Source organism: Puma concolor, chromosome E4 (assembly GCF_028749965.1).
Source record: "Puma concolor isolate L17-30 chromosome E4, mPumCon1.1.hap2, whole genome shotgun sequence".
Classification (NCBI taxonomy): domain Eukaryota; kingdom Metazoa; phylum Chordata; class Mammalia; order Carnivora; family Felidae; genus Puma; species Puma concolor.
Window position 1 is genome coordinate 71,193,955 of NC_141683.1, and position 21,653 is coordinate 71,215,607.

Here is a 21,653-nt window from a genome sequence, read left to right on the forward strand (position 1 = left end):
AAAGTTATGTCACAGAATACCTTTCCTGGAATCTCTTTTTCTTGGTATTTGCCTTGAAAATTCCTACATCCCTATATATCCATGCGAAGAAAGGTTTAAAAGGAATAGATGAAATCATGATGTCACAAAGTGTGAAACAAGCAACAGTCCTATTTTACTCAGAAAAAAAAAGAGAGAGAGAATCCTGGTGGTTGCCACTATGTTCTACCATACACAAGTTCCTCTCAAATATGAAAAATCAGTTAATTTTTCCAACTAACTAGGACTTAGTTCATTTTCCTGGCAGATAGGAATGAAAAGAAGTAACAGGGATTGTTCTAGAAAAAACAGAACTATCAGACACAGTATAGAAACATACTACTGATTATAGTTTTTTGTTTCTTTCCTTTCCTTAATTTCTTAGAAAATTAAAAATATACTTCACCTATTAAAGGCAATCATTGCCAAAATAATCAAAAGTCATAATTACTGTATCCTCATTCCTGCTGCTCTCCTCTGTTCATCTGATAAAGTCCTACACATTTTTCATGTCCAATTTACATGCTGGCACACAACCTGGAAACTTCTGAATCTTCTGAGAGTTCTCTCTCACCCCTTAACTTTTCATATTCAGGAATCACAGATTCGTATTACTATACTGTTTTGGTCTCTGCTTTGTCTTTTCCCTGCCATTGCCCTAGTCAAACGTGAGTTCTTAACTGATAATTTTCGCAGGGAAAAAAAAAGCCACAAAATATTATTGATATTTCTTAAATGAATAAAAAAAATAAGCAAAACAAATGAGAAAGACACAAGGCCCTGAAAAAAAATTAATGGAATAAATTGAACCCCCTGACGTTTTCAAACTACACAGCTGAAAGTTTCACAATGGACTAATACTAGGCTAAGAAAACAAGAGCTTCCTTTGCCTCCCAGTCTCTTTATGTGGTTTCCTATAACCTATCCTCCATATGAGGGTTCAGCATGCTATGGCCACAGGTCAAATCCAACCTGCCATCTCGTTCTGTAAATAATGTTTATTGGGGCATGGCCCCATGTCTTCACTTACATATTGCTATGGCTGCTTTCACACTACAAGGGCAGAGCTGAGAAACCACATCACCTAAAATATTCACTGGCTTTTTAGGAAAAAGGCTTGGTGATCTGTATTTTATGCCATAACCAGAGTGTCCTAAACTCAAATCTAATCTTATTAGTCTTCTGCTTCAAATTCTCCAAAATCCCTGCATCACATACTGCTGGTTCCGTCCCTAAGAGCCATTCCATATTCTTCATTTTTGCTAGAGAATCACAACTTTATTTGGATATTTATTGTCTCCATACACAGAAAAGGTGGCCTCACCCTGGCTTCAAAAAGAGAAAGGATTATTCTAAGCTAATCACAGTACCTGATTTACCAGGGACCACTTTAGGAATGAGTATGTGACATAACCTAGTCTTTAAAATGTTAGAGGAAGTCTACTGCAAGCCTCTTCCTAGTGAAAAGAAACACCTAAAGAAAAGCAGTCCTTCCCACCCACTGGATGTTGCCATGTGAGAATATGATACCTGGAGCTGTTGCTAAATAGCCATCCCGGAAAGGAGAAATAAAAATACCCCCAACTCCAGAACTGAACAAGTGATGACTGGGATCCTGATGACATCACTGACCATCAAAACATTTCTGGTTCCTACTGTTTTAGTCACTGTTAGAAGTCACCTATTATTTGCCGCTAAAAGCATTCTACCGAAGAAATTTCCCAAGGCCTATCGGGTAAGATCTACTGCTTTCTATAGCACTAACAAACTTCCATAAGCTTGTCTTACCTACGTATTCACCTCATTCCCAACCATTCCCATAGCACACGTTTTCTACCAGCAAAACCCAACTGCTCATAAATCCTGCTAAGTTCACCCCTACACCTTCGCCTCTGCACTGCTGTGTACTCCGCCAAACACGTAATCGTGATAGTTTACCAACATTGTCAAACATACAAATGTTGGTCCTTCTGCCTCTCTACCTGGCAAACTGAACTCCTCACTCTGCATGCTTACCGTAGATTCTACCCAGTCCTTGAAAACTCAGATTCCTCACCGGGAACTTACGGTAACTGGAACAAATGCCAATATAAAATAACAATGATAATTATAAGCTCTATGAGACTCTGGCACCCAGTAAGCACTAAATAGAGTAAATAATACAAATGGCAGTGGTAACAACAGACTCCTGGGTTGCAGAGACTGGTTTTTGAATGTTTGTATTCTACAACAACGGGATAACACTTAGTAGCTAACAGGCACTTAAGAGTTACTTGTGAAGTGAACAAATGGACATGAATAAAAATGATCCCTTTGAAAATTATTTTTAAAAACCACAGAAACTTTTCTGTTTCAAAAACCGCAGGGACAGCTCTATTCTGTTATGAGCACCTTAATGATCAAAACGCTGTCTGTTCTATCTTTACCTTTCCTGTAACTTCCAAAACTAACCTACAGAAATCCTTTGGTAACAGTCTACCAAGTTAAAGCTTTCTTCCTACTTTTCAGATTGTACAGTGCACTAGGTGCCACAACTAGGGAGCAACAGTAGCATTTTGTGTGTGTGTGTGATTGTGAAACATTTTTGTGCTGTTATTATAATTTCTGGAGCCCAAGTTGCCCTATTTGAATACTTGCGAAGATAACATTTTGACTAATGGCAACAGACTATCTTATTCTAACAAAATTACAGTGTCATGACAATTCTCCAACAAACAGAAGAAAACACTGTTCTAATGAAGTCAACATATCTCATTCTGGATTTGTTGTTGTTGTTTTTAAATGTTTATTTTTTTTGAGAGATGCAGACCATGCATGTACAGGGGAGGGGCAGAGAGAGAAGGAAAAGGGAAAATGCCACACAGGCTCTGAGCTGTCAGCAACGAGCCCGACAGAGAAGTCTGACACAGGACTCCAACTCACCAACTGCGAGATGATGATGACCTGACCTGAAATCAAGAGTTGGACACTTAACCGACGCAGCCACCCAAGCGCCCCTCTCATTCTGTCTTGATTTATGAGGAGTGAAGTTGATAATGGTGAGACCTTGTTGAGACAATATGTGAAATAACCTATGCCTCTCAACAAGGCATTGCTTTTCTTCGGTACTCCTGGAAGCTATCTGTAAAAAAACAATCTCATTGGCAGTGCTGCACACTAGCTAAGATTTTCAATTCTTATTATTTGCCATTTGTTTATGGTACCAGGAAAGTACTGTAGAATTCCCAGTTTGAGGGCTGGTTCATTTTTTAATGAGACAAATCGCTAGGTAACAATATTTACTGAATATAATCCATTTGTAAACATTTTATAAAAGATCCATTTTTATAACAAGTGCAATTTGTTATAATATGTTTATGGAGGAAACATAAAACATACTAACTTAAAAATCTTTTTTCCTCTGGGCACCTGGATGGCTCAGTTGGTGAAGCATCTGACCTTGGCTCAGGTCGTGATCTCGCAGCTCACGAGTTCCAACCCCACATTGGGCTCTCTGCTGTCAGTGGTGGAGCCTGCTCTGGATCCTCTGTCTACCTTCCTCTGTCCCTCTCTTGCTCTCTCTCTCTCTCACTCTCTCTCTCTCTCTCTCAAAATTAAATAAACAGTTAACAAAGCATTTTCGTATTTATTACACAAAGATGTCACATGGTATTTTAGGGGTCATGACTAAGATAATGAATTTCTTTTCAGATAATACTGCCTTATATTTTCAATTACCTACAGTTAACTTCTTAAATAATTCTGAACGTTAGACTATAAAGAGAGAAATTAAGAAAGAAAAAAATATACCTGCAATTTACACATTGGTGTTCTTTTCTTCATTGTTCTTTCATTATCAAAACACCCTTACTCTGACTTTACTTATGTTAGGACCACCAAGAGCAATTCACTATGTAAAGTCTTACCAGGATGGCTGTTTTGCAAAGAATTTTTAAGCATGATTTCTTCTTTATGTCGGCAAATTATTTCGTTACTGCTATGTATAAAAAAGGGTGATAAATAATATTACTATTTTAATGCTGATATGAAAAACATTTACCAAATACATCAAATTCTTAGAGTATTTCAACTAATATCAGAGCAAATATCAAAACTTTAATTACCCCATATACTTCAAATTTGTACGTTCTAGAAGCTTTTCATTAAGTCTGTACTTAAAGAATAAAAAAACAGGAAGATGAACCAGTCATGAATTGAGGGCATTCTAGCTTAGTAAATTAGAACTAGCTTGCCAGGGGCACCTGGGTAGTTAAGCATCCAACTTTAGCTCAGGTCATGATCTCACGGTTTATGGCTTTGAGCCCCACATTGGGCTCTGTGCTGATAGCGCAGAGCCTGGAGCCTGCTTCGGATTCTGTGTCTTCCTCTCTCTCTGCAACCACCCCACCCCAGCTCGTACTCCGTCTCCCTCTATCAAAAGTAAATACACATCAAATAGAAATGAGAATAATTAGAATTCGCTTTCCAGAATGGAAAGAGTTTGGAACTCAGAAGTCCTAGCTCTATAACCTATAGCTATTTGTTCTTGGAGAAGCCACTTCTCTTTGGCTCAAAATCTCCCTCTATAAAACAAGGGAAATTACTGCCTTATTTTATAAGGTTGATAAGAGGATTTAATGAGATATTATACCCAAAACATGGCCTCTCAGGCCATGGCCTCTTAGGTGATGCTCATTACTCTGGGAAGGGCAAGATGAGACCTTCCATGACTTCAGAAAAAGATGCTCCACAGGATTTAAACCGGTGGTCCAGGGGCACCTGGGTGGCTCAGTCCGTTGGGCATCCAACTCTTGATCTCAGCTTGGGTCTTGATCTCAGGCTCGTGAGTTCAAGCCCCATGTTGGACTCCACGCTGGGCTTGGAGCCTACTTAAAAAAAGGCAGGGGTACATATCTGCTAACAAAGGAGAAAGAGAAGTCCGATCTCTTCCTGCAGCATCATTTGAACCTCTCTGACAGCTTAGAATGGTCCCAACTAACATCTTCTGGCAAAACAACAACAACAACAACAACAACAACAACAACAACAACAACAACAAAAAACCAAACAAGATCCTCAAAGGGTAACTCATAAGGAAAGTCTAGGCTAAGATATAGGTTCCACATAAGGTCTTTGAGTGTGGACGGACAGGGGTGTATGGCGAAAGCCAGGAGGCCCAGCTGCCCAAACAGGGTGCTGGTGCTTTGGGATAGCTGCTGAGCATATGTGCATGTGCAGTGAACAAAGAAACTTTGTAGCTTTGAAATCTAAGTGTGGAACACCATGAAGACTGAAAACTGGATCAGCAAGGGAATCCTGGGAGTAAAGGTCAATCACAACCAGACTGCAGCACCAGTTTCAACAGCAATGCTGCAGCAACAGAATCAAAGGAAACTGTAGAATGATCAGGATGTCCTTTTTTCCCCTCCAAATGACTTGTGAAAGAGGACTGTCTCTTTGGTCTTAGGGTGCTCCTTAGGTTCGTGGAAAATTCAAGGGACAGGGTACAGGAGATAGCCCTCAAAGGAAAGTAGAGGGTCTTCTACAAAACTGAACATTTCAAGACCCAAGTTACTAGTTAGAAAACACAGATGTAACATTATTTGTGTCCCATGCAGAGGGGTTATACTTGAAATGAAATGGATAAGGTTAGGATCCTGGAGGATAAATGTCTCAAAAGTCCTGAGATAAAGAATCCTGCACACATTCCTACTTCCAACTAGTCTAGTCCTTTGCTTGATTTCTGGCTAATGTTGTGGACTAACCGACTGCCATTCCAAAACTGCCTGATCAAACTACGAAATCCCATCTGTTACATACGAAGTTAACAGTTAAATTATTTTAAACCTCAGTTTAGTAATAACTAGCATTTTAATACAAACACTTACAGATTAAAACCCTTAATATAAGCATATTCATCTGCAGCCCATCCATATACATCTTGAGGAAAGGGATCAATACCTTGCTGAAGAAGCAGCCTGACTACATTTGTTGAGTCATAATTTACAGCAAGCATGAAGGCTGTTCTAAAATAACAGAGATAACTTCACTCTTAGGAATTTAGAGTTATTTAAACAGCTAATTTGATATACTTTATCAGGTTAATATCTTGCCTATCTGTTCAGAATCGACCATTTACATGTTTCAGTGTTCATCTGTGTAAATGATCTCCAAGAGTAAAATGAAGGGACAAAAAGGAAGCTTCTTGTCCCACTTGGGTAATGTATTATAGACTTGCTAATTTAACGTCTTTTGATAAACAAGAAACTATGCTAGGTCACTTATCTGAATAGGTAAAGATTTAAAAAAAAATAATTCCCCACGTATTCCTTAATCTGATATAGTGCACTTCAAAGCCATCTAGAGGTCAAGCAAGTATAAAAACTATCTGCAGGCTTAAAATGATAATATTTTAATGCGAATGCTAACAAAAGAGGCATAAAGACAGTTAACGATGCTGATAAGCATATGGTAGGCACTAAATTAAATGCTATGTATATAAAATATTATTTACGCACAACCACCCTTGAAGGATATATTATTATCCTCCTTTTCATATCAGGTAACATATTTAGTGATGATACGTAACACTCCCAAGGTCACAACACCTAGCCAGTAGGAAAGCTATGAATCAACTTAGTCTTGTGTGAATCTAAAGCACATCTCTTCCTTCTTTATCACCCACCTATAACTTATCCTCATTAAAGGATAAGTCTATACAGTGAAAGTTATCTTTCATCTTTCTACTCCTACCAATTGAAAATAAAATCAAAAATACATATACTGGACATGAAAAAGGATAAAACCTGATGAGACTTGGTAATAGTAATTAATCATCACTTAGAGATCACCTAACGCCATCAGTATTACTCAAAAAAGAAAAAAAAGCAATTTAAAGAAAAGTGTCATCCAAAAGACACAACAACTCCTATTTATGTTTAATATGCATCTTTTTTTTTTAGCATTTATTTGCTTTTGAGAGACACAGCTCAAGCAAGGAGAGGGAGAGACAGTGGGATACACAGAATCCAAAGCAGCTCCAGGCTCCAAGCTGTCAGCACAGAGCCCGGCCTGGGGCTCGAACCCACGAACCATGACATCATGTCCACAGCCAAAGTCATAGACTTAACCAACTGAGACACCCAGGCACCCCAATATACATCTTTGAAGGAAAAATGTATATGAAGTAGAAATTTTTTTTTTAAGTTTATTTACGATTTATTTTGAGAAAGAGAGAGAGTGCACACGAGAGTGTGGGCAAGGGGCAGAGACACAGAGAGAGAGAGAGAAAGAGAGAGAGAGAGACAGAGAGAGACACAGAGAGACAGAGAGAGAGAGACAGAGAGAGATTGAGAATCCGAAGCAGGCTCTGCACTGTCAGCACAGAGCCTGATGTGGGGTTCAACCCATGAACCATGAGATGATCACCTGAGCCAAAGTCGGATGCTTAACCAGCTGAGCCACCCACGTGCCTCTATGAAGTAGAAGTGTAAAAAATACCATAAAAGGGTTAAGAAGGCCAATATTGTGCCATTAAGTAAATTAAGAGCTGAGAGTCCACCCTTTATAAAACTAAAGTGAAATCCCTTTAGTTAACACAAAATCATGTGGCAGGAAAAAAAACAAAAACAAACAAACAAACAAAAAACATTGCAGGAGCAACTGGGTGACTCAGTTGGTTAAGCATCAGACTCTTGACCTCAGCTCGGGTCTTGATCTCAGAGTCATGAGTTCACGTCCAGCATTGGACTCCACACCGAACATGGAACCTACTTAAAAATAAACACTGCAAATGACATGAGTCAACATCATCAAGGGATATGAATTCTGCTATACCCTGTTCTTCATGTTGCCCAGTCAGAATAATTGCTTTCTACCTAACTGGTGATGTGTTGATATTTTTCATTATATAATTATAAATTAATCTTCTTCTTCTGAAGTTAATCTTCCTGACTTGAATAATTATTACCACTGTAGAACCATACTAAGGTTTAAAAGAAAACTACTGCACCTTTTTAATTTATCCTCTGCATGTATATTTGCTGCCTTTTCTACCAGAACTTCCACTATTTGCTGTTTGTTTTCATTTACAGCAACTAGAAGTGGTGTGATGTTATCCTGTAAAAGAGCAAAAACAACTTAGAATTTACAAAATTATACCTTTCCATACGGAATTTTAAAACATACAAAAGATCCTCTAAACTTAAACATATAATACAAAAAGTAAATAATAAATGGCCTCTTCCTTCCCACCACTGTGCTTTCACCTGCTGCTGCTTCTCTTTAAAATAGCCCTCCTCCACTGGGGCACCTGGGTGGCTCAGTTGGTTAAGTGACCAACTGCAGCTCAGGTCATGAGCTCAGGGTTTGTGAGTTCGATCCCTGCATTGTGCTCTATGCTGGCAGCGCACAGCCTGGAGCCTGTTCCAGATTCTCTCTCTCTGTCTCTCTCTCTCTCTCTCAAAAAGAAATACACATTAAAAATGGTTTTTAATAAAATAGCCCTTCTCCACCTTCTTCAACAGATTATATGAAGTCATTCTCCCAAACTCACTTCAAACACTCACTGGTTCCAAGATCGTTGCTTCTATCACAGTACTTATCATGGTATACTGTAGTAATTGTTCCCTATCTAAACCAAGTGCTTCTTGAGGGCAGGGGCTATTTCTTATCTCTGTATCTCCAAACTCCAAAACACAGCAGTATATGCTTTAAGTACTTTTACTGAATTAATAACCTAAATGATGATCTCTGGAGTAGTGTTTCTTAAATTATCTTCCAAAGAATACCTTCTTTGCCAGAAGGTAAGTACTATGTCCCAATGGAAAGATTTCATGACCATCTATGTTTGAGAAATATTATAAAACTGCATTATATGTCTGGCATTACAGAAACCCATGTAAATCTGCTCAGTCCCCATTTGACAATCCTTTTTGTGGCAAACATTCACATTTGAGGAATCAGAGTTTCAGGGATATAGTTTGGAGAGATTTCCGATAAAGATGAAGCTTTTCCCCAAGTTATACAAACTTGCTTGTCTTCTGTCAGTGGTATCAGGATCCACTGACATCCGAGATGTCAACATAAGGCATCGCTGCTCCAAATGGGTCACCAAGGAGATGGGCTCAGAACTCCAAGAGTGAAGCTTCAAATGAACTTTGATTACTTAATATTAAATAGCCCATGGGCTTTCTCCTATTATAAAATGCTAAATTTTTATCTTAACTGTTAGGAAGCTCCATATGAAATTTCATTGTCAATTATAATAATCCTGGGACCCTAATACATATCTACTTCTAAAAAAATCTGTATTCTAGTTGTATTCCAGTTTCCACTGGAATAGCTACTTACTTTATATTTTAGGCAAAATATAAATTGGAAATAAAAATATAATGGCTTATCAATAAAAATTCAAACACTGATTTATACAGATCATTTTTAGCATAATGAAAGTGACTACATTATTTGCATTTTTAGGGAACAATGCTGAGGAGAAAGAGAATATTGTCTGCAATAGGCATAACCTATTCAACTGTAACCATGATTAATCTAATACGGTTTGCAAATATTCCAATAGGAATACGATTATTCAAATTTTGTTTCTTTTAATGTTTATTTATTTTTGACAGAGAGAGACAGAGCCTGAGCGGGCAAGGGGCAGAGAGAGAGGGAGACACAGAATCCGAAGCAGGCTACAGTCTCTGAGCTGTCAGCACAGGGCCCCACACGGGGCTCAAACTCACAGACAGCGAGATCATGACCTGAGCCGAAGTCGGACGCTCAACCGACTGAGCCACCCAGGCACCCCAGGAATACGATTATTCATAGTACACAGAAGGAAAAAGTGTCTTGTTTTCAAACTAACTTATGGGGCACCTGGGTGGCTCAGTCAGTTAAAAGGCCGACTTCGGTTCAGGTCATGATGTCATGGTTTGTGAGTTCAAGCCCTGCATTGGGCTCTATGCTGACAGCTCAGCCTGGAGCCTGCTGGGGATTCTGTGTCTCCCTTTCTCTCTGCCCCTCCCCCACTCATGCATGTGCTCTCTCTCCTTCAAAAATCAATAAACGTTAAAAAAATGAATACAATACAAAAACAACTTAGAAAGTCTAACTTGGAAACTTCAATCCTATTCCGAAGACATTAACATAAAATACAAAATATATATTATAAATTAATATGGATTGCCTTGAAAACCTTGAAATCTTTATCAAAATAGACCATAAAACAGAGGCGCCTGGGTAGCTCAGTCAGTTAAGCATCTGACTCTTGACTTTGCCTCAAGTCATGGTCTCATGATTCATGAGTTCAAACCCAGTGCCTCCTAGGGATTCTCTCTCTCTCTTTGTCAAAATTAACTTTGAAAAAAAATTACGAAGGTTTCTTTGTGTCCAAAAGAGATCTGATTAGCGCAGTCTAATATATATATATATATATATATATATATATATATATATATATGTATATGTATATATGTGTGTGTATAAACATATGTGTGTGGGTGTTTGTGTGTGTGTGGGTGTGTGTGTGTATATATATATAATAAAACAGTAATTGTAAACGCAATGCTTATGGAGGCAAAGTAGGTGACTCGAGTAAGTGAAGAACCTAAGTGGGGACAGTAGCAAACTGGACACACCCATACCTCATATAAAAAGGTCAGCCGCTGGAATGCATACCAAACAGTAGTATGGGCTCAAAGTACCAGGTATGATTCTATAAGAAAAGTCTGAAATCCAGATTTCTGCATGAGTGTCATAATTTTAAATGTTGACTCAACGTATGGAGGAAACGAAACACATCCAGGGGCCAAATTTAGTCAATAGCCCACGGGTGTTTTGGTTGTGCATAAAGCATATATTTGTATGTAAATCTTTCCTGAAGTATCAGTATCACGTTTTACCAAAAACTTAGGCCCCAACATGTAATAAAAAGTGCTATTAAGACTCATAAGAGGGGAGCCTGGGTGGCTTAGTCAGTTGAGCATCTGATGCTTGACTTCAGCTCAGGTCATGATCCCAGAGTTGTGGGACTGTGTCCTGCATCAAGTTTGGCACTGAGCTTGGAGCCTGCTTGAGATTCTCCCTCTCTCCCTCTGCCCTTCTCCCCCACTCACACTCCCTCTGTCTAAAAGAATCACAACAAAAAGACTCGTAACACCCCCCTTAAGAATTTTTCCAATGCTTATAAAAACTGTAATCTATCTGTGTTTAATTCTCCCAGACTGTTAATCAAGTAGACAAATTAGTTCACAACTATGCTGAAACTAAATTATGAAAACAATTCCCAACTGTATTGTCACTAACTGCATGTCCATGTTTAAAACTACCATTTGGATTATGCCAGGGCTATATGAATTTAACAGACATCATAAGACAGTTGGTCACATAGCTTCAACTAATAAAGAAGATTCAAGATTTTCTCCTATTGCAATCAGGAAAACACTGCTTGTAATAACCAAATGGCTATGAATATGAGAGAGAGAGAGAGAGAGAGAAAGAGAGAGAGAGAGAGCAAGCGTGAGTGAGTGGGGGAGGGGCAGGGAGAGAGACTCTCATGTGTCTCTGCACCATCAGTGCAGAGCCCAATGTGGGGCTCGAACTCACAAACCATGAGATCACAACCTGAGTGGAAGTCGGACGCTTAATCAACTGAAAAACCTGGGTACCCCTCCATTCAGTAGTTAGCTTCTTTTAAATTTTTTTTAAATGTCCACTTTTTGTGGGCGAGAGAGAAAGAGCACGAGCAGGGGAGGGGCAAAAAGAGAGGGAGACTACAGAATATGAAGCAGGCTCCAGGCTCTGCCTAAGCTGTCAGCACAGAGTCCAACACGGGGCTAGAACTTGTGAACTGTGAGATGATGACCTGAGCCTGAAGTCAGATGCTTAACCGACTGAGCCACCCACACACCTCAGTAGTTCTTAACCAAGAGTTGTAGCACAGTCTCAAAAAAATATTTCTAAATATCCATGTCTATGTATACACGTTACTAGATTTACTCAAACTCTTCAGGAGAGAGTGTAGGCTTGTTAAAAAAAAAAAATTGAAACTTCCCCAGGGCACGGGGATTCACCACCACAATTCTAGCTGAGAGTGGTGCAGCAGACAATCACATCAGTCTCATCTATGTGGCCAACTCCCTCTATCATTTGAAGATTTAGCCAAAAGAATGACTTATCAAAACTGCATTTAATTTCCCTGAGCAGAGGTAGAACAGGGACTAAATGTAAAGTCAAAATGCAACTTGATTGCATTACTTTTAAACTTCTTACTTCCCATCAAGATATTCCAGATTTCAGAGCAGAGTTTAGACTCTTACCTAAGTGGCTGTTTCTGCCAGAATAGGATTATATGACAGTTAATTATTTGTTCTTTCTTCTCATTGCCCACGTAATCAACCACCTGTTCACTGCCAATCTGATTTCTTCTGAGTCCTCCTACACTTGGTCTCTAGGCAGGTTTGCAACTCACTGTTTCCCTAAGTAACAATTCTACCCCTGAAAAATTGAAGACTCCTTGACTAAACATATAAACTGAAGGGGAGAAAAAAAAACCAATAAAACAAACAGCCTCTTCTTGTTTTTTTTTTTAATTTTTTTTTTAACGTTTATTTATTTTTGGGACAGAGAGAGACAGAGCATGAACGGGGGAGGGGCAGAGAGAGAGGGAGACACAGAATCGGAAACAGGCTCCAGGCTCTGAGCCATCAGCCCAGAGCCTGACGCGGGGCTCAAACTCAGGGACCGCGAGATCGTGACCTGGTTGAAGTCGGACGCTTAACCGACTGCGCCACCCAGGCGCCCCCCTTCTTGTTATTTTATCTCACTTGTCAAATTTCCAAATTGGCCTACTTAGTTCTGACTGCTCCCTCCTTTCCCCTTTTTTCTCTTAAGCCTTGGCCAATAAAAGATAAATCCCATTTTTATAAATCACTTTTTTATCAAATAGGAACTTGTCAACAGCAGCGATGTTTTTTATTGTAAAATGCATTTGTTTTCTTTGAGTTTTAAGACAAAGCCTAGGGCAAATTTTGCTTTCCTGTGTTGTTTTTCACTAATAAAAAAAATTGGATGGGAAAAATATTTGAAAACAGAATAAGTGTTACCTTTAACAAATATACTGTTTTCATAAATATTTGCCATAAATACATAAAACAAAGCAGTATTCTCTGTTTCTTTAAACGTATCCTCATTTAAAATGAAATCTTAGGGGTGCCTAGGTGGCTCAGTTGGTAGAGCATCCAACTTCGGCTCAGGTCTTAATCTCATGGCTCATGAGTTCATGCCCTGCATTAGGCTCTGTGCTGACAGCTGGGAGCCTGGAGCCTGCTTCAGATTCTGTGTCTCCCTCTCTCTGCCCTTCTCCCCGTCTTGTTCTGTCTCTGTCTCTCTCTCTGTCTCTCTCTCTCTCTCTCTCTCTCAAAAATAAATAAAAAATAAGAAGAAACGAAGGAAGGAAGGAAGGAAGGAAGGAAGGAAGGAAGAAAAAAGAAATCTTAGATAAATAAGTTATTGCAAATATTTTCATTCAGGGAATCCTTGAACTTCCATATACGTAAAATTGACCCTGCCCGTGTCAACCAAGGGTGTTCCTCTAGGGGCTTCAGCAGTGAAAGGTAATGCATGTCAAAGAAAAGGAAGGTGGGCCAGCAAGTGTGGCCATCATCTACTCCCCATGTACAGCTACAACCCTGCTGAGGAGCTACACAAGGTTGAGCAGGAGCTACTCTCTGAAGTGGGACACCCCAACATGGTACATGGCTGGCCGAGTGGCTACCAACACAAGTAGATGCCTTTGCTGGATGTCAAGATATGACCTGACCCCAATGCCCTCATCTTCAGAGCACCGGGGCCTGCAGTGCCCAGCACCTACAACCTGCTGCTTTCTCCTCCCGCTTGCACACATCCAAGCTCTCCCTGCTGGGTCTGGGTCTCCATTCCTCCTCCCACCTGTCCCCAGCAGCGCCCCTTGCCTAAGCCCCTGCATAGCACCCAGCCTCCATCATCACCTCACTCCCCTCTAGACCTTTAGTCCTTTATGGGCTCTGAGACTACCATCCACTTGTAGGCACTAATGGAAACATTTTCTTTCTGGGGTGGAAGGGTGGCTGGGAGATACAACTTTGCCCTTTCTGTGGGCACTGCCTTTTTCTAGCCCTCCCTGACTTGGCATTGGAGTTATTTCCATGATGACAGGGCCTGATGTATAGAATTCAGTGAGTGAGTGTGTGTGTGTGTGTGTGTGTGTGTGTGTGTGTGTGTGTCTGTGTGTGTGTCTGTGTGTGTGTGTGTGTGTGTGAAATAAAACATTTTGAGGATAAAATATTCATGTATATATATAAAATTTCAAATAATGTATAAATTAGTTCTTTACCTTATTTCTTGCTTCAGTATTCGCATTGTATAGCAGCAACTTCTCTATTATGGATATATTATCACCAAAGGCCGCATAGTGGAGAGCAGTGTTGCCACTCGCATCCCTAATATTTGGATCGGCACCATTTTCCAATAGTATGTTTACACATTTCTCTTCCTGGCACTGTACGGCCTGTCAGTGATATGCCAAGAAACAGAGTGTAAATTCTGAGCATTTAAAGTAAGCATGCCACAGGTTTCACCAATTCGTTTTCTTTCTAGGCAATAATTTCATTTTCATTCTAAGTAATGACATCAAATCCATCTCAGGCAGACATAGCTGGTACTACATACCTTCATGAGAGCTGTCCTGTTTTCATGATCACAGAGGTTAAGATGACATTTCCTCTCTACTAGGAGGGTCACCACTTCTGGATGGCCATTGGCACAGGCCAAATGGAGAGCAGTCCTAAAAAAGTGAGAGGACTTTTTAGGAAATGATAGTGCACTCTCTCAAAACTTGCAGTTAATTCAGGAAATTGTAAACATTAAGTAGCATGTTATTCCTATGCCTCCAAAACAAAGATTCAGTTTTCCTCTGGAGAAAGTACAATATTTAGTAGTGATTACTCATCACACTAATAAAAGAGCAGCCTGTTTGAAGAGAAAGAGCATGACCTTGGGATTCAGCTCCACTTGGGTTTGAATCCTAGTTTAACTCTGTCACTCACTAGTTATTGCTTAGACTTATCTTCAATGTCCTCAACAAAAGGGGATAAAAATAGTAGTTGTCTCGTGTCACCCGGCTAGCTCAGTCTGAAGAGCATGTAACTCTTGATCTCAGGGTCGTGAGTTTGAAGCCCCACAGTAGGTGTAGAGATTGGTAAAAAAAAAAAAAAAAAAAAAAAAAAAAAGATAATAATAAAATAAAATGCCATGAAATGAAATGAAATAAAATAAAATAAAATACTGAGTAGTTATCTCACAAGACCTCGTTGTGATGCTTAAATGAGGATCTATGCAAGTATTTAGAACACTTCCTAGCATTCTAGCAAATAACATCTCAATAGTTGTTGGATAATATAATTTTTATTTTAATAAAATAATAATAAATAATTATTTATTTATTTATATTATTTATATATAAATTATATATAAATATATACCTATATTATATATAGATATATATATTTATATTATTATTTATAATAAATAATAAATTTATAAATTTTATTTTAAATGAGGATCTATGCAAGTATTTAGAACACTTCCTAGCATTCCTAGCAAATAACATCTCAGTAGTTGTTGGATAATATAATTTTTACAATTTCTACTGCTTTACATAGACAACACTTCAATTAGGTACCTTGATACAATTACACCTACTTTGCAGATATGTTTTAAGGATTAGCAAGAATACTGCATTTCAATGATTCTAAGATGCTTATTTTGTCACATTTTAGCATCTCTGACATTGGAATGCAATGTATAACTCAAAATGTCTTACAACTGTAAATGGCAGGACTTTAAATAAATAATTGGTATATAAAATAGTGGGACACCATAGAATCTTGGTGCCTTCCATTATGTGAAATGATGGTATATACAATAGGTCTATTGCAGTTCTAGTCATATGATTGGCACTTAAAGAAATTTTAGTTCTGAAAAGCATTACAGGAAAAGAGGACTAAATTAAAAAAAGGAAAACATTTTTAAGAACTTCTTACTTTGCTTCTCAAGAAAGTTTAAGCCACAGGAAACTCAGGATTCCAATGACTAGGAACAGTTCATTTTATTAAATATTGAGGTCTACAGATTGTACGAAAATCAAGTATTTCCAGCGATCGATATTAGTAGTTACTACTCTCATAAATTTCAGAAGGTCAGGTGAAGCTTATCTTTTACAATTTCCTATCTTCAGCAACTTTGAAAGGAAGGAGGAAAACTTCCCATTGAGATTAAGTCCTAATACTTCAATGTAAAATTTCTCATCTTAGGGGTGCCTTGCCGGCTCAGTCAGTAGAGCATAGGACCTTGATCTCAGGGTTGTAAATTTGAGCCCCACGATGGGTATAGAGATTACTTAAAAATAAAATCTGGTGCAGAGCCTGCTTTAGATGCTCTGTCCCTCCTCTCCCTTTCCCCCTCCCCCTGCTCATGCTTTCACCCTCAACAATACATAACACTTAAAACATAAAGTAAACAAGATAAGAGCTGGGGCACCTGGGTGGCTCAGTCTGTTGAGCGTGCAGCTCTTGATCTGGGCTCAAGTCATGATCTCATGTTCACTGGCTCAAGCCCCGTGCTGGGACTCTTTGAAAAGTGTATTGGAAAAGTTCCTACTTTCAGCACGGGGCCTGCTTGGGATTCTCTCTCTGTCCTTCCATTCCCCCCACCCCCACCCCCACCCCCACCCCATCCCTCTCACAAAATAAATAAATAAACTTAAAAAATAATATCTTTAGAAAATAAATAAATAAAATGCCTCATCTTGCTCATACTGTGCAAACTGAAGTCTTTGAGAACAAAAGAATCTTGGGTAGAGTATGTCCGCTATATAATATATGTGCAGGTTCTAGGTGATAAATAAACAGATGGAAAGAGTGGATAAATACATTTGGAGAGTTCAATATTTTTAAAGACAAGGTATATAAAGGAAAGCATACTTCTGAAACAGTAAATAATCCCTTATATTTGCTAGGGCTTATTTTTTTCATAAGCACACAACTAATATATTTTATTTTCATGATTAATATAAATCATTTACCTATTACACGTAATAAAGCTACCTATAACAGAAATACTTATGTATATGATTAATATATGCATAATACAATCTACAAGTGCAAATAAAAATACTCCCTTTACTTCTGAAGAGGCCAAAAGTTGTCCAAATGTGCCAATCCTCAAAAAACATTTCAATTAACTCACTTTTCTTATTTTACATCCAAAAATATTTTTTAACACAAAGTGAGAAATTATTTTTATGTACATAAGATCAATATTCTTGCTCTTCTCCAGGATCACTTCAACGACAATAAACCCTTTCTGTTGGGCATAAACTTTTAATAGGACCTTTATACACCTTTTCCTGTAGAAAGCACAGATTTTCTTTGAAGGCAAAGAAAAATGCATGTAAATACAAAGGCTCAGAAATAACAAATGTCGTCACATTTTCCGCATTTTTGGGCTTAACATAAAACTGTAGTCTGCTTGTGTGTACCTATGATCACACTGATTTTTGTTCTCACTTAATGATCCACTAAAGCACAGCTCTGCATCTCTGTGTATATCTATTATCTATGCCACTTTCAACGATCACACATCCATCTTATGGATGTAATGACATTTACTTATAAAAGCCATTATACGAGTTCTTCTTAATACATTGCTATTTTAAATAGTGCTGAGAAAAGCAAAATGTATGTCATTTATCTCTAGTGATTTCCTAAAGATATTTTACTAGAAATAAAATTGATGGGTAAAATGAATACATGTTTTTTAAATGTGGTACTTACACCAAATTGTCTATTGGAAAGTCGAAAACAACTTAAACTTTAAGCGGCAGTATAAGCACCATCACTCTATTTTCACAAAGGTTGTAGATGGAAAATTGTATTTCAGTCCCTTTTTCACTTAAATTTCTTTTTTCCCAGGGACACTATATTTCCCTATGTCCACTGGTCCCTTGTAGATATGCAAAGAAATACTTTGCACGATTTCAAATTACAGGCTTTTGTTCGTTTTGATTTCAAAGACTTCCCTGTAAAACGAAGATAGATTCTGTTGTCTGATACAAATATGTTGTAAATATTTGCAAGTGCATTGTCTTTTATTTTCATAATATTATTTTCTGATAGAGGCTTTTAGTTTTTCATGTTGCTAAATCAATCTCCAGAATTCTTGATTTAAAAAAATATTTTTTAATATTTATTTATTTTTCGGAGACAGAGACACAGAGTGCAAGCAAGGGAGGGGCAGAGAGAGAGGGAGACACAGAATCTGAGCTGTCAGCACAGAGCCTGAAGCGGGGCTCGAACCCACAAAGCACGGGATCATGAACTGGGCCAAAGTCAGATCGCTTAACCTACTGAGCCACCCAGGGGCCCCAATTTTTTTTTTTTTTTGAGAGAGAAATAGAGAGAGAGAGAGACAGAGAGAGAGAGAGAGAGAGAGCGAGAGAGAGAGACAACACAGAATCCCAAGCATGCTCCACATTGACAGCAGGGAGCCCGTCGAAGGGCTTGAACCCATGAACACCTGAGATTATGACCTGAGCTGAAATCAAGAGTCAGAGGCTTAACTGACTGAGCCAGCCAGGCACCCCCCAAAAGTCTTGCTTTTCAAGTCATTCTTAGGATGGGTAAATAGGCATTTGTGGGATTTTTTTCTGTTACTTTTCTTATTTTGCATATTACAATTTTTAAATTGATATCCCATCTGGAACTTATTTTAAGGGAGATAAAATTCTAACAAGTTTTCTCCAAATTGGCTGTTTCTCCACTACTTAGGAATAATTCACCTTTTCCTACTAATACGAAATGTCACCAGTATCAAATTCAAAAGTCTTATGTATATTTGAGCGTTGGTCATGTTCTACTCTGCACCACTCCTTTATCTGTCTTTTCAGCTGTGTGTAAATGAATAATTTGTGGAAATTTCAGGTACATTTTGATATCTGGAAGGGCAAATCTACCTCCTATATAAAAACATAAGTTCTTAGGTTAATTCCAGTTCGTTAACATACAGTGTTCTATCAGTTTCAGATGTACAAGATAGTGAGTCCAAAAATTTCCTTAATGACATCACAAGAAGAGCATGTGTAGCTCAAAATTCTTAAAACCAGGATGCTTTCATTTGCTTTACCTAACACTGACAAATACTGGAAGGGTACACATTTTGAGAAAAAGGAGTCCTCCTATTCAGAGCCATCTTCCACTTCAAAATGTCCTTCCAAGGTCCCTCAGGAAATAGCACACACACCTAAGTGTACACAGACATAAACTGGATACTGGATTTTGTCCCAAGCATTTCTAGCCCAGAAGTTGATTACAGGAATTATTTCTCCCATTATGCACTTTTCTACGACGTTATGGTATGAAAATGAGTCCATTAAAAACCACATGTTGTCGACACTTAATTTCGTGTGTATTACTATTGAAATTTGGGTAAATCACGTCAAACTTGAGAGTCAAGTGGTCTATTCAGGAATTAACGGGTACGTGCCAGGGCAGCTGAAGACTTTGTATTTGCCGCTCACGCTGTCGGCCTGGTGCTAGACCACGTAGGGTTCCCACGACCGAGGGGCAGCGGGACCTCAGGAGGGAAGCGAACCCAGCCCCCGAGGGAGGGCTCGGATGCACAGGTAGAGCTAGGCCAGATGTGCTCTTCTCCCAGGTCCGTCCCACCTCCTCCCTGCCAGCCTCCAAGCCCCTATTACCTGTTCATCTTGTCTCTATCATCCACGCCATTTTCCGCGAAGAACAGAATCTGCTGCACTTGCGCTGCGTTGCCCGTGCAGGCAGCCTTGTGGATCTTTCTGAGATCTCTGTCTTGGACATGGTAACCCAGCAGCAAGTTGTCAGTTGTATTGTTCTTCTGCCCAACGCCCCTGCCCTGCCTCTGCAAGCCAGAAGCGGAGCCCATGGGCGACATGCCCTTCTCCCTCCCGAACCCCCAAATCCTCTTCATTGCGAAGCCTGCGGGCTCCACAGAGACTTCACCCCGCCCTCCCTTTCCGCTGCCTCCCGAGCCCAACACTAGCGCCGGAGACAGGCCAAACCCGCCTGGCCACAACACCCCAGCAGTGAGGATCCGCGTTTGGGTAGCTGCCACTTCTCAGTAACCGGCAACAAGGAATACCGCCCAACACAAACGCGCTTGCGCACTTCAGAAGAGGCAACCACTGCGCATGCGCACAGAGGCCTAACTGTCAACGGTACCCACAGCTCCGACGCCCCCCGCCCCCCCCCCCCCCCCCGGCAGGCCCAGCGCGGGGCAGCGAACAGAGGGGAGGGAGCTCCGGTGGGGGGTGGGGCGGGGTCCAAAGCCACGGAACCTAGCGGGAGCCGGCACCTCTGCTCGCCACGCTCGGGACTCGCCTCGGCAGACTTCTCGCCCCACGCGCGCCTCCCGAGGGTCCCCTCCCCCGCGCCGCGGCCCAGGGTGCAGCCAGGCGGCCCTGCCTGGACCGCGGGAAGGGGTGGAGGTGGGGGCGTGAGGCGGGGATAGGGGCCGGGCCCGGGGCCGCGACGCCCGCGAAGCCTGGAGCCCGCTGCAGCCGCCACCGGATCCCGGGATGGGACAAGAGACTGCGGCGGAAGCCAGCATCTCCCAGCCTGGGGCTCCGGGGGCCGCGGAGCCAACGCCGCCGCCGCCGCCGCCGCCACCGCCGCCGCCGCCGCTGTTGCCTCTGCTGCTGAGACCAGGCTGGAGATGGGAGAGTTGACACTGGCGTCCCGGGGGACCCGCGCCACAGTCCCTCCATCCACGCACTCCTAGCCCTCCGCCTTGAACTCGGCGCTGCCGGCACAATCCCCCCCCCCTCACGCCTTCAGGGCTCCCACAGCCCCCTCCCTCCCTGAGCATGACCCTAGGGGCGGGAGCGGGAATCCCGGGTCCGGGGGTTGGGGGCTTCAAGACAGGGAGGTGGGGGCCGGATGCCAGGGAGACTATTGGGCTCCCACTCCCACACCCAGGCCCCGCTGGGCACTGTGAACGGACGGGAGGGGGCTCCGGTGGGGGGTGGGGCGGGGTCCGGAGCTGCCAAGCCAGGCGGGAGCCAGCACCTATGCTCGCCGCGTTCCGGCCTGCCTTTGGCACCCCTCTCACCCCACACGCCCCTCCCGGGGGGCCCTTTCCGCGCGCCGCGCCCCAGGGTGCAGCCTGGCCGCCGTGCCTGGACCGTGGGAAGGGGTGGAGGTGGGGCCGGGACGCGGGGCTATGGGCCGGGCGCGGGGCCGCGATGCCCGCGATGCCGGGCGCATGCCTCAGCCTCCGCCCGAGCCCGAGATGGGGTCAGAGGCTGCAGCAGACGCCAGCATCTCCCCGCCGGGGCCTCGAGGACCGGGCAGCCATCGCCGCCGCCGCTGTTGCCTGCGCTGCTGAGACCAGGCTGGAGATGGGTAAGTTGACCCTGGCATCCCAGGGAACCCGCTCCGCAGCCCCTCCACCCACGCCCTCCTCCTGGCCCTCCGCCTCCATCTCTGCGCTCCCGGCACAACCACCCTCCCACGGCGTCAGGGCTCCCACAGTCCACTCCCTCCCTGAGCGTGACCCTTGGGGCAGGAGTGGGAGCCCCGGGC

At 41.5% G+C, this 21,653-nt stretch overlaps 1 protein-coding gene across 10 annotated transcripts in view; it reads right to left on the reverse strand.

Moving 5' to 3' along the window:
* The window catches only part of LOC147572807 (ankyrin repeat domain-containing protein 26-like), a 626,452-nt gene extending 606,243 nt beyond the window's left edge, over nucleotides 1-20,209 (reverse strand). For 9 of the 10 annotated variants that reach the window (XR_015245799.1, XR_015245802.1, XR_015245801.1 and 6 more), the window contains exons 1-5: nucleotides 19,790-20,209; nucleotides 14,704-14,818; nucleotides 14,369-14,542; nucleotides 8,009-8,115; nucleotides 3,924-3,994 (exon numbers count right to left, since the gene is read on the reverse strand). Coding sequence is in view for 5 of the 10 variants with exons in the window: in XM_086693296.1 (XP_086549422.1) it covers nucleotides 3,924-3,994; nucleotides 8,009-8,115; nucleotides 14,369-14,542; nucleotides 14,704-14,818; nucleotides 19,790-20,040 (718 nt within the window). In the remaining 5 variants the exon portion in view is untranslated. The remainder of the gene's footprint in view (nucleotides 1-3,923; nucleotides 3,995-8,008; nucleotides 8,116-14,368; nucleotides 14,543-14,703; nucleotides 14,819-19,789) is intronic. The other variant, XR_015245800.1, reaches the window with a different exon arrangement.
* Between the last annotated feature and the right edge of the window lie 1,444 nt (nucleotides 20,210-21,653).